This window comes from Aethalodelphis obliquidens, unplaced genomic scaffold (assembly GCF_003676395.1).
Source record: "Aethalodelphis obliquidens isolate GAN/ISIS:26980383/991018 unplaced genomic scaffold, ASM367639v1 scaffold8, whole genome shotgun sequence".
Lineage (NCBI taxonomy): Eukaryota > Metazoa > Chordata > Mammalia > Artiodactyla > Delphinidae > Aethalodelphis > Aethalodelphis obliquidens.
In genome coordinates, this window is record NW_020837952.1 from 38724431 (window position 1) to 38737743 (window position 13313).

The following is a 13313-nucleotide window of genomic DNA, read 5'->3' on the forward strand; positions in this document are numbered from 1 at the left end:
AAATGAGTGCTTTAAATGATTCTCCTCTTCATATTCTTTCTTCTCACACCCATAGTCTTGGGATTAGAAAATAATTTCATTACCTAAATACACACGTACTTAATTTTCCTCTTTATGGCTCAAATATGACTCTGTTACTTCATCGTTAAGGATTCTTATTTATACTTGTTCCCCTCAGAGAATGGTAACTTTTATAGCAAACCATGGTGGAGATAAAGGCATTTTTAATTTATTTATTTATTATAAAATTTGTTTTATTCATTTATTTTTGGCTGCACTGGGTCTTCGTTGCTGTGCATGGGCTTTTTTCTAGTTGCAGCGAGCAGGGGCTGCTCTTTGTTGTGGTGCGTGGGCTTCTCATTGCGGTGGCTTCTCTTGTTGCACAGCACAGTCTCTAGGCACGCAGGCTCAGTAGTTGTGGCTTGCAGCCTTTTAGAGTGCAGGCTCAGTGGTTGTGGCTCGCGGGCTCTAGAGCACAGGCTCAGTAGTTGTGGCGCACGGGCTTAGTTGCTCCGTGGCATGTGGTATCTTCCCAGACCAGGGCTTGAACCCATGTCCCCTGCATTGGCAGGCGGATTCTTAACCACTGCACCACGAGGGAAGCCCAAGGCATTGTTTTAGATTTGTCTTTTATGGCATTGTCTAAGTCAGCATTCCATTTGAAGTTACTGTTATCTAGAGCAGGAATCAGCAAACAACAACCTGTGGGTCAAATGTGGCCCTGCTGCCTATTGTTATAAATAAAGTTTTATTGGCACACAGCCATACCCATTCATTCACTATTGTCTATGGCTGTTTTCCTGCTGCAGTGGCAGAGTTGAGTAGTTGCAATAGAGATGATAACAGACCTCAAAGTCCTAAATGTTTAGTATCTGGCCTTTTACAGAAATTTTGCTATCCCTTAATCTAGAGCTTGACATAATAGAGAAAAAAAACCCCTAGAATCCACTCTCCTGCTCACCCCCCAAAATCTTGGCCTGTTTCCTCTCCTTCTAGGGACACAGCAGTGGAACTGCCTCACCACTATCCACAAAGCTGAAACTTATGGGCACTCTGCCAAAAAAACCCAGAAAACTGTGAAATACATTAAACCTAAAATACTGGAATCAATCATTTTGGGCTAAATTGGACAGATTCTCACTTGATTTTTGCATGAATAAGTGTTAGTAAATGCTAGCAAGTGTATAAGACTGGTGAGAGAAACTTAAATTTGAGGAAATTCTCTCCATTAACTTAATTTTTTTCTTCAAAATGGAAAAGGCCTTTCTCCCTCAGTATTCTGTCAAGAGGGTTAAATACCCTGACCCAGGAAGCGTGGGGCTCTCAGTCTTTGGTGGGGAAAGGAAAAGGCGGGTGGGGGAGGGGAGGTCGGGCCGGCAAGAGCAGCGTTAGAGGGGCGGCTGGTAGAATGTCCCAGGGCTGACTCAGCTTGAGAAAAACCTCAGGTCAGAAGCTTTTCTGAGACTTGGACTTCTAACTCTGGGCTCTTGCTGCTTCTACTGAACTTCTGGAAGTGGTTTTCTTCTCTCTAATTCAGTTTAGTATAAGAACCAGACTTTTCTCTTGACCTTCTTTTGGCTCTGCAGTGAAATTCGAAATGTATTTTATAGGTTTTATTTAACGAAAGCAATTATTGGCCTAAGACCGTCTATGATAAAGTCGCTGGCTTGTAATAAATTCTTTTAAAATTGATTTGTAGGTTTTAGAAGGTACTACAGAAAGGATGCAGCCACATCCCTGCCCTTATTAGCTGAGAATGTGGCTGATGAGTTAGTGAGGTAGCTGCATCAGCCTTTCCCCACTAAACTGGGGAAAATGGGGGGCCATGCCTCTTCCCCCGCTTTTGATGTGTCCTCTTAGCCCTCTGCAGCTTGTTTTTTCTGCCTCCCCAATGCCTGAAACTGCCAAGTTGTGTGAAGGGCCCATGGGTAAAGCTGCTAGTGAAGCAGGAATGTGGTTGTATGTCGGGGTGCTGTGTTGTTCAGCTCAGAAGAGGTGGGGTTTGGAGTCTGACCGTCTTGGGTGTGAATCCAGGCTCAGCCGCGTTACAAACTGGCTGTGTGACCTTGGGCAAGTCACTCAACCTCTCTAAACCTGTTTCCTCATCTTTAAACAGGTGGATTATTTTAATTAAACCCTAACCTTGTACATTTTTTATGAGGTCAGGAAATAATATCTGTAAGATGTCTAGCCATCATGCCACGGAGTAGGTACTCATTATTTATTTATAACAGCTTTTCTCGTCCTAGCTGTTTTTCTTATCAACAGTATGGTTGAAGCAGAAACGGTCCCCTCAGCATTGGTTGGTTATTTGGTTGGTTGGTTATTGATGATGGGTGATGCAGGGCAGTTGATTAGCTGCATCCGTTGTCATTAAAAGCTTATGTCACTATTGAAAATGTTACTCATAACCCCTACGTGTGGGCTTTTACAACCTATAGCAGACAGTATCCCCCTGGACAGATGTGAACAGGAGACCACAATGACACACCTGCCCAGCTAACTTGGACTGCAATCCTGCACATCTAAAAGGGCTGGACTGTGACCTGCTGCAAAGGACCGGGTCCTTCCAGTCTGGTCCTTTCTCTGGCTTTGGTCCCTGTGCCTTCAAGATAGCCTTGCCCTTCTAAGAACCCTTCTTGATAATAGAGAAGGCATTGTTCCTGAATCCATTGTTCCTTGAGACCCAAGATACCTGTGGCTGAAGCAACAGCGGAGTTTCTCTCTCTCCCACATGAAGTTCTGAGGTGGGCAGCCCAGCACTGGTGGGTGCCTCTGCTGGGATGTCCTCGCAGACCCCAGCTCCTCTCTTGCTGTCCTGAGGTCACCTCATGATCTAAGGTGTTTGCTCCCTGCCAGCCTCCTTCCACATTCCAGCCAGCAGGACATATGCTGAGCTATAGAAAAGTTGACCGACGGTCACCAGCTGTCTTTTAAGGAAGTTTCCCAGGGGCTGCCACATAACACATCTGCTTAATTTCATTGACCTAAACTTAATCACATGGCCATACCGAGCTGCAGCAGAGGCTGGGAAAGGTCGTCTTTATTCTAGGTGAACGTGAGCCCCATAAAAATTCCTGTCAGTGGGGCCCAAACCACAGGGTGCTCCAGATTGAGTGGGTTCCATGGGGTCCCATGCCAGCCAAGGTAAGGAGGTGGAGCCTCCTCTGCTGTGCCCAACCTGTCTGCTTGGATAGCGTTTATTGAGAACCTCAGGCAGATTGGGACTGCCCTTCGGAAGTTGATCACCTCGACTGGCCTTTGGCTTTGCAGTTAAGAGTATGGACGTATCCTAGTTATGACCCTCAGCAGCTCTGCGATCTTGGACACGTTTCTGAACCTCTGTGTCTCAGCTTCTTCATCTGTTAAATGACACTAATAATAGCGCCCTCTTCAGACAGCAGTCATGAGGATTAAATGAATTAGCAAAGCACACCCAGCACATGGTGAGTGTTCAGTAAGTGTTGGCTATTATTATTAGAAACCTCAAATTGTATTACCTTCCTCAGCTTTTGTTTCTGTAAATAGTACAGGGCTTCTCCCTGACATGGAAGGTGGTGGTTTTGGAAAGGCAAGCATGGTTCTTCAAGTCCTCTACCCTCTATTCTCCCCAAAGGAAATGGGATTCTTTATCTAGACTTCCTAACCTCATAGCCTGAGTAAGAGATTGAAGCTTGCCGCACATCAGTCTAATAAGAGTTGAAGCCAAGTATCTCCATGGTCCAGAGGCCTCCTCCTGTACTGTTGTACATGTTGCTCCTTTCCAGACCCAGTTCAAGTGGCCCTTCCTCCATGCAGCCTTCCTTGATTTCTCTCCCTTTGAAAACCCTCCTCCAAGCTAGAGGTAATATCTCTCTGAACCTCTAAAGCACTCCATCTATACCTACTGTTTTCTTCCTGGTATTAGAATTTGTCGTGTATATCCCACAGTTGTTGTATCAGTCTTCAAATACTTCCCAGGCAGGATCAGTGCCAGCTTCTATTGTATATCACCTGCAATGCTCTGCACACAGTACGTGCCAAGTAGGTGGGTATCAATGAAAGTAGGTGGGTATCAATGAATGACTTTGTCTACCTCAGCGTCAACAAAATGAGCTCTGTCAGATTGGGTGCAGGCAGATGTAAGTAAGAGAAAATATGACTATTGGTGTGTGAAATCCTAAGAGCATGGAATTGCACTTAGAGCGGGAAGTCTGGAGGTAAGCAGTCCGAAGGTAGGTCCATGTACTCAGCAGTGTCAGGGCTCTGGGTCACCATCTCCTTGCTCCTCTTGGCCCTTCCTCTTAGTCACAAAATAGCCGCCACAGCTCTAAGCACTGCTCTCCCCTTTTGTAGAAATGCTTTCCCTTTATGTTTCATTGGGTTTCATGACCAGTCCCTGGTGAATGAGGAGAAGGGAGCTGCCGCCAGAAGAAGGAAGAGAGAAGGCTGCTGATTGTACAGTCAACCATATCTGTCGCCCCAGCTTTGCTGACACTTTCGTAGCCAGAGCAGTTCCTCTTAACAGAGGGGCAGAACTGGGGGGAAGAGACCAGGGTGCCTTTTAGGATGCTTTAGCCTTTTGTGGGTCTTGACAATTAATCACCGTTCCATAGGTTTGAACCGTGCTTAGTTTACAAAACATTTTCAGGCTTTGAAAGGCAGGCTCAGCAAATATTTAAAAACATGGAGCTTGAGTTCCTGCTTCTACCTTTTTCTTGCTGGGTGATCTTGTACAATGTACTTAATCTCTCTGTACCTCAGTTTCTCATCTGTAAAATGGGAATAATAATAGGATCTGTTCTATGTCATAGGGTTGTTCCTGAGATGAATTTATGTATATTAATACACATCATTTGTCCTGGTGCTTGGCACACAGGAAGCACTCCTTAATTTTCTGTTATTACATGTCATGATTTAGTGATCCTGTCACTCCTTCGAGATAAGAACAATGAGAATTTTGAGGCTCAGAAGAGCTAGAGGACTTGCCCACGCTCCCACAGCTAGCTAGCAGGAGAAGGGGATGATCCAGGTGGCCTGGTGCCAGTGCTGAGGACCCTCAACCCTCCTGTCCTCTCTGCTCAAATTCTCTGGACACTTACTGAGAGTGAAAGAGTTGCGTCTGGTGGCTGAATATTGCTTCAGAGGCGGTGCTTTGGTTCCCAAGTATATTGTGAATCATCTGAGAACGAGGACCGTGTCTCATGGTCTCTCCTAACCCCAGCCCCTAACACTGAGTAGCGCACAGGAAGGACTCTGGTTAAGTGGGTTTTGAAGGGGAGGTAGCACTTCTGGGGGGATCTTCCTTGATGGGGAACAGAGGCCCAGCGTGAGCTTTTCAAGCCTGGGGGTCGGGTTAAGAGGCAGGGCCTGCTCTGAGATCCCCCCGCTACTCTTACACATTCAGAAATTGCTGTTGGGGCGCTAGGCGTTAGCGGCATAAAAAATGAACACAAATCAATTTGTGTCTGAATTTACTCTCAGAATTCCCTGTGGACGCTATAAAAGGCCATTTTACCTTTTTCCCACCCAGCTAGCTGTGAAGGCAGTGGCAGATTTACATTATTTTACATCCAGTTAAGGGTTTTTTCCCCTTTTGGTTATGTTTTAAAGGAGAACATTTATTGCCTGTAAAGAGGTGTTTCTGTTGAAGACAATAGTGCCCTTTAGGTAGTCACAGACTGTTATTTCGCAAATACCTATAAAACTATTAAACAGGCTGGGGTCGCTGTAGCCCTGATTAAAAGGGCCTTTTCATTTGTCTTTATCTTTGGAAGCCCTGTGAAATACATTAACCGCCACTACTGCTACTGGCGAGACCAACTCAGAGAGAAATACAGGGAGACACGGGCAAGTATACTCAGACCGTACAGGGCAGGACTGACGTTTGCCCCTCCAGGAATCCCGTTTGTGCTGGGAATGCAGCTTAGGACTTTGGTTATAGTCTGATCTAAGGTTCCTGGCGGTCCAGAGGGTTCCTGGGCTGTAGGTGGGACAGAGAGGAGGAGGGAGGGCCCAGGGGGTGGGAGGGACCGAAGCTGAGTGGTTCAAGTTGCCACCCCTGGCTCTCCATTTACAAGCCGGGTCCCTAGAGGCACAGGCCTCTGTTTCCTCACTCAAAAAGTGGGTATAATAATAATACACCCTCCTGCCCCAGGATATTGGGAAGATTAAAAGAATCGTGTCTTGAAATGTGTTTGGCAGGGTGCCAATAAATGTCACTAAAAAAGGAGGTGAGGAGAGGGCTCTGGCCTGAGGCTTCTCTGCCGTGGTTCTCAACCTCCACCCTGCTTCTCGCCCACCCAGTATGTCAGTGTTTGCTAGCTATCAGGAGTCCCGCATCCCTGCCCAGTGAGCCACTGGCCCAGAACACCAATGTGCTCTGAGAACAGGCAAGGGAGCCACTCTCTGTCCCAGAAAAAAGAAACTCTCACAGGCCAGACCGAGACCACCACTTAACCTCAGACTCCAGCCTCCACTGATTCGGAGTTTCATCTGAAACTCGGTGAGGACCGCACCAAGGTTTACGCTCGCATAATTATAGACTGGATTGGAGGGGCAAGATGTAAAGGCAGTAAAAAGAAGTCGTGCCTCTGAGCACCTCCCCAGAGCTTCAGAAGCCCCTTCTCCGTGTCTGGGGTCCTTAAGTCCTATCTCCTGAGTCAGACACTGTTCTAGGCGCGACGTGATTAATTCAGTTCATCATCACGGGAACCCCGGGAGGCAGTTACTGTTGTTGTTCTGACTTTACAGGTGAGAAATCTGAGATACAGAGAGATTACCCAGCTAGTTAGCGGTGGGCTGGGCTTGAACCCAGGAGTCTGACCCTGGAGCAGGTGCTCTGCCCCGTTCTCCTTCGGGCAGCTTGCTCTTTACTCTGATAGAGATACTGACCGTGGAGTCAGGGTCCCAGCTGCTCAAGGCCGCCTGAGTCTGTTTCCACATGAAGGCATACTAATACTAACAATAATCATAGTGATAAGTTATATGAAATAATAACATGCCTTTTATTATTACTGTTATCATTATCATCACCATCGAGCCTTTCCCAGCAGCCTGCCCTGTGCCAAGCCTTTGGCATGCGTGATCTTATTTAATCTCGATAGAAACACTAGAGGCCAGGCACTGTTCTTTTTTTTGTTTGTTTTTGCGGTACGCGGGCCTCTCACTGTTGTGGCCTCTCCCGTTGTGGAGCACAGGCTCCAGACGCGCAGGCTCAGTGGCCATGGCTCACGGGCCCAGCCGCTCTGCGGCATGTGGGATCCTCCCGGACCGGGGCACGAACCCGTGTCCCGAACCCGTGTCCCCTGCATCGGCAGGCGGACTCCCAACCACCGTGCCACCAGGGAAGCCCCAGGTACTATTCTTATACCCATTTTAAAGTTGAGTTAACCCTAAGGGTCCCCATTTTCCACATTATTTGTGTTTTCATTTTTTAAACATTTCCATTAGTTAATCATTTTACATTCCCTCACTGCAGCCAGGCTCAAACACGAAATAATCGTGCATTTCACACCACACCCAGGTCCCTCTGGCTCCATGATTACCAGGGTGGCTTAGAATCTAAACTGTATATTGTGCTAATTACAAAATACTCTCAGCACTTCCCTGAATCAGTTCCCCCAAGGATCCTGAGTATGTAACTTTGTTGTTTTAGATCGCTTTATTCTTAGGCAAAGTAAACCTGAAATTGCTCTTAAATTCCTTTTGAAATATTCCCTAGTTCTGTGTTTTCACACATTCACCAAGGCCTTACTTCTCCCATTAGACTGATTCTGAGGTTTTGCTGCACTGGGAGAATGTTAACTGACAAAACCATAAGTAATGGCACTGAAATGTAATTAATGCAAGAATTATAGTACAGGGTGGGGATCTCAGTGTTTTAATGAGAGCTCAAGAAACTGCCTGTCTGAAGCCGTTGAAAGTGGAGGGGGAGAGGCACGTTACTGTAGTTAATGCTGCATATTATGAAGTGACCTCTTTGGCATGATCAATACGGAGACCTCGTAACCTCCTAGGACTCTGTGGTCCTGTAATTTAAAAGATAGTCACCAGTCTGCCCTCATCTACTGTGGAAGCTTTCCAATTTTTTTCTTTTTTTGAGGGTGAAATTAGAAATCACCGTTTTTAGAGTATTTATATGTGTGTGTGTGTGTGTGTGTATATATATGCATATATATATATATTTTACTCTCAGATATATTTATTCAATGCTTGCTCTGTAATGAGAGTTTTACCTTTCTGTTTTCCTTTCCATTATCCCTGAAAAGAATGGATTATGGAAAAAAGATTAAAGTGGTATAATGCGATATGGTGTTTGCTAATGTGCTGTCAGAGGTATTAGTAGGACTCGCCAAGGTTTGTGTCTTTTATGATTGCCTTTCAGATTGCAATTATCTAATAGACTTGGAAACCTGTTTGTGTTCTTGCAGGCGTTAACCGTCACCTTTGAAAAAATCCCAGAAAATGAGAGCGCAGATGTCTGTCGGAATATTTCAGTCAACGTTCTTGATTGTGATACCATAGGTCAAGCCAAGGAGAAGATTTTCCAAGCATTCCTAAGCAAAAACGGCTCTCCTTACGGACTGCAGCTGAATGAAATTGGTCTTGGTAAGGTGACACGGGAGCTGTTTTGTCCCAATCCCCGGATGAGCATCCTTGCCACCTTCCCTCCTTCCTGGCCCCCCGCATGTAAGCTCTGTTTGGTGAAGCTTACTAGCCTGGGTTGTTCCCAAACGGCATGTCTAGAGGCCAGGAGACTGCATGGTTCTCCCATAGGTATCATGACTCCTTTTCCTAGAAAGCAGGATCCTTCAAAGATGCTGTTTTTTTGTTTTTTCTTCAATATTATGTTTGTAAATCAGATTCATGAGATTGCTAACCCTGAGACCAAATGAATTCACCTTGCACCAAGAAGTACAGAAAGGTGTCAACCTCAGGCCCTCTGTATGTGTTGTGTTTCACATTGGCATTTGATTTGTTTGTTGTGACACTGAGTGTGTCATTAGCGGGTGGCTCAGACTCTGGGTGTGAAGGCTAGAAAGGTCATCTTCCTCTCTGCTAATCACATCCTGCATTAAGTATAGTCTCCATCCTCCCCCAACATGAAACAGCATCTGCTCTGAATTCATTTTCGGGCTCTATTGGTATACTGCAAAGGCGAGCATATGCGTGAGCGAGCTAACAGGGCTCCACTTCACTCAAATGTTCATCAACATTTTAAAGTTGAGCTCCACGCAGCCCTCCCAGGAGACTGTCGTGGGATTTTATAGCAGATAATGGGACAGGAAAAAAGAGTAAAATCGCCAACAGTGACAGACAGCATAACAAGGTTCATCTCTCTTCCACGTACAGTTGTAGCCTCCACTAAGCAGGCAATTAAAATCATCCCACCGGGCCCTCTAAGTCAGACTCTCTGCTGAAAGGCCATTGCGAGAAGCCTGGGGCCGGGGTCCGGCACATTTGAGTGAAACCATGCAAATGTATAGCAACCCCAAGACCTGGCTTCAAGGAAAGCAAGGCCACTAAAGCACCTCTCAGCCACCTCTCTTCTGCTTCCTTCGGTTGGCTGGACTATTGGGCACTTCAAGACCATGTGAGCTCATTTGGGTAGACGCAGGGGCAAAGGGCAGCCCCGGCCAGGAAACCATGACGTGACCCAGGGCCATCAACTTCCTTGCCCTGAGCCTACGTCTCGAAGTATTGCTCTGACTACCAAGGAGGTGCCCGCTTGGAGCCGAGGACTATGGGAAAACGGCCCGGTGGCCTCAGTCCTGCCACTGCCTGGTCCGTAGTATCATCCTCACACCATCCAGGGTTTGTGCCCATCAGGTGTTCCTGGCCTCCAATGTAGCAGAGGCAGGGAGCAGGACGAGCCCACTAGAAGCTTCCCATTACAGTCTGATGGCAAATGGCTTCTGCATGTCTGCTCATCTTCCAAACTACCTCCGCGGCTAGCCCCAGAAAACTAAGGCAAAGCCTTAGAAACCAGCCATAAATTGTGTTAAAATCCAATATGAGAAGCAGCTGTGCTGAGACCTCTTATAGCAGAGGCTCACAAACTCCAATGCCCAGAGGGGCAGGAAGTATTATAAATAAGGGGCGTCAGCCCACCTGGGATAATGGGAAGTGGTGGGACCCGACTTAACTGGAAAAAGACACCTGCCACGTAAGGGGGCAGTGCTACTTAGCTTCAGCCCATGATTGCCACGGGGGGCCGGTGTGGTCGGTGTTACCAGATGATCCAGTTTTTTAAAAGAGAAATCACAGATCCTAATTTTTATGTGCAATCTTCCAGTCTTTAAATGTTGGTGCTGAATTGACATTAGAATAGTAATAAATGAAACATGGTGCAGGTTCACAACAAGAAAAAAACCCACATCCATGGGCCACATTCTGACCCTAGGGCACAAGTTGGCAACCTCTGTAAAGGAGTTGAAGCCCATGGCGTTGGCATACGAGCCCACCAGCGCACCGCACACGGGGACCGACGGAAGATAGTTCCCAGAGCACCTGCTTGTGAACACACAGGTGTGGGCATACAAGTTTGCTTTTGGAATTTTCTGAAGAGCTGAGTCTCTCTGAGGATGCCTTATTTCGTCTTCCTTTCCAGGCTTGGCCTCAGAGTAAAAGCTTCAGGGAAAAGTGGTCTTACACGTCAGAGCCCTAAACACAAAACAAAACCGAAGTCAGGCTACCAGTCTGGCTGATATGTCTTCCAAACCACTTTATTTGTTGTAGCTAGTTAGCAACATAAATAATAATTGCAAAAGTGACAGGGTAGCATTTTACATTCCTCATTGTCATGTTAAAAGAGAACAACATGCTCTTTCTTTTTTTTTTTATTCCCAGAGCTTCAAGTGGGCACACGACACAAAGAGCTTCTGGATATTGACAGCTCCTCTGTGATTCTTGAAGATGGAATAACCAAGCTAAATACCATTGGCCACTACGAGGTAGGAAAAGATTTAGCACCCACCAGCTCCTTCCTCATCCCCAACCCTAACCGGATTAGATCATCAACAGGACCACATAAATTCTTATTACGAGACTCTCACCCATTTTCTGGAATCATTTGCAGGTTGCTTATTTCTGGGTCAGAAGTTTTCCTTAGTTGCTCGTGCTCTGCTCATTTCCCGGTACCCCCTCTCCCAGAGCTGCGATTTTCATGTAACCCAGTCATTCTCCATCCTGCGGTTTAGGTCGGAAACTTCACCCTTACCAGATTCTCTGGCCTGTTCAGTGGAAGGGGTACTGTTCAGCTTGACACTGAACAGAGCCTCTAAAAGTTCTAAGTTGCACTGCTGTTCATCAGTGAACTTTGTGTAGGGTCCTTGGTTTCTGAAGAAGATCTCCATTTCCTGTTTGTTTGAAACATTCAGCGATGCCTCCTTGGCCTCTGACCCACATGCTGGGTGAGTGTTGAGGTGGGTGAGGGGAGTACGTGAGCTGTCAGAGAGCTGAGTGCCCGAGAAGCCTGCCCAGAACCAGAGAGGGGACGCAGGGCAGGTTTCGGAACACTCCGGCAGGCTGGGAGTCATTCAGCAACATTATCAAATCTTTGTTGAGTACCTACTCTGCACTAAGAGCTGGGGCTGCACGCAAGAGGAACAGAGGCCAAGTCTCTGACCTCACGGAGCCTATGGCCCCGGAGAGAAGGGGTGGAAAGGGAAGAGGAGACGAGGAGTAAGGCAACACCTTACTACTACTAATACTAGCACTGTTACTACAACACGGTGTGATAGTGCTGTGACTCGGAGCATCCGAGAAGGCTTCCTGCAGGAAGCAGTGACTCAGCTGAGACCTGAAGAGTGAGCAGAACTTAACCAGGCCAGCATACCCAGCAGGGAAGGGAGTGCATGCTGCTTCTTCTGCAGTAAGACTTTTAGACTGGCTAGAACTTGAGAGGGACAGGGGTAGCAGTGAGAACCAATAACGGCCAATGTTTACGGAGCCCCTACGCTGTGTCAGGTGCTGGCCTCTGCCTTTCCCTTTATTTCAGCTCATTCTATCCACAGCGGTCCTACGAGACAGGGACTATCACTAACCTGCTTTATAGATGGATGCACTGAGGCTCGGGGAGGCTTCCTAACAGCTAGTCCGTGGCAGAGGCAAGATTGGGATCCAGATTGTTGGGCTCTAGGGTCCACGGCTTAACCAGTACCTGCCGTGGTATCTCACGGAAGAAGGCCAGAGAAGTGGGGAGGGAGGGTAGAAGGGGACCGTGCAGGCCCAGCAGCTTCTTCAGGAGTCTGGATTTTATCCCCAGCACAGTGGAAGGCCATTGGGAGATCTTAAACAGGGGAGATTTGCGTCTCAGAAAATGACTGTGGCTGTGCGTGGAACATGGATATAAGAGGTGCAAACCTGGAAACAGGGAGACTCGTTAGAAGAACCTCAGGTGAGAAATGATGTTGACCAGGAATGACACAGTGGCCCTGGAGATGGAGCCAAGCAGATGGGCAGAAGGTGGACACCATGAGCTGTGTGGCTGGGAGAGAGACTGCGGCAGGGGAGGGGTCAGGAAGGCATGGGGCTGGCTGGGCAGATGCACAGGTGCTCTTGCGGAGACGGAGAAGACAGGGGAGTGGCTTCCCAGGCCCCTTGGAGAGTAGGCGCCCCGCCTTTCATGGCTCTAAGTCCCAGGGAGATGTGTCTGCACCAAGAAGGTGTTTGGGGCCTGCCCGGCTTTCCCCTCACCCAGAAAGAAGCTGAGGCTTCTCCTTGAGCAGAGCTTCCTGGACGGCAGCTGGGAACAGAGGGCACCGCAGCTTTGGGCTCCTTGGCTGAACGGGTCTCAGAGCCGGTTTGGAAATAGTTGCTTTGGGTGACCCGTGGGTGGGTGGTGCCCCTGCAGCCTTTGCTGGAGGGCACCAAGCAGAGAACGTGGCAGGTTAACAACTTGCTCCTGTGCTCCCCCTTCTGCAGCTTAGACTTTCCAACCTTGGGATCATCTTGCCGAGAGCTGTCGAGCTTAGCCTTTGGAGTTTATAAAAATCCCCAGGGAACTTTCTGAAAGTATGTATTCCTGTCGGCGGGCCACATTCGGAGAAGCAGTGCCCCAGAGGAAATATAATGGATGGAAGGAGTCAGAGGTGGAAGTGCCTAGGAGAGGGGGCTTATTATGGCATCAGTCTGAAGTTCAGAGTTGCAGCCCGGCTGCAGTCTCCTCCTCTCCCTGTATCTGGGGAGTGAGCTTGTCTTGGCAAGCCTGGCAGAAACACAGCCACAAATGCCCTCCTTTCGCGTCTTGACTAATGTGCTGGCGTTGCTCAGCTGTGCAGGGAGGGCTGGACCACCCTGGTCAGGCTTCTCAGCGTCCCCTGGCAACTGTG

General features: G+C 47.7%; 1 protein-coding gene across 1 annotated transcript in view; it reads left to right on the top strand.

Annotated features, from left to right (window-relative positions):
- PLXNC1 (plexin C1) overlaps positions 1–13313 on the top strand; it is a 141906-nt gene that overhangs the window by 109914 nt on the left and 18679 nt on the right. The window contains exons 22-23 of the mRNA XM_027107196.1: positions 8412–8589; positions 10831–10934. Of these exons, the coding sequence (XP_026962997.1) occupies positions 8412–8589; positions 10831–10934 (282 nt within the window). The remainder of the gene's footprint in view (positions 1–8411; positions 8590–10830; positions 10935–13313) is intronic.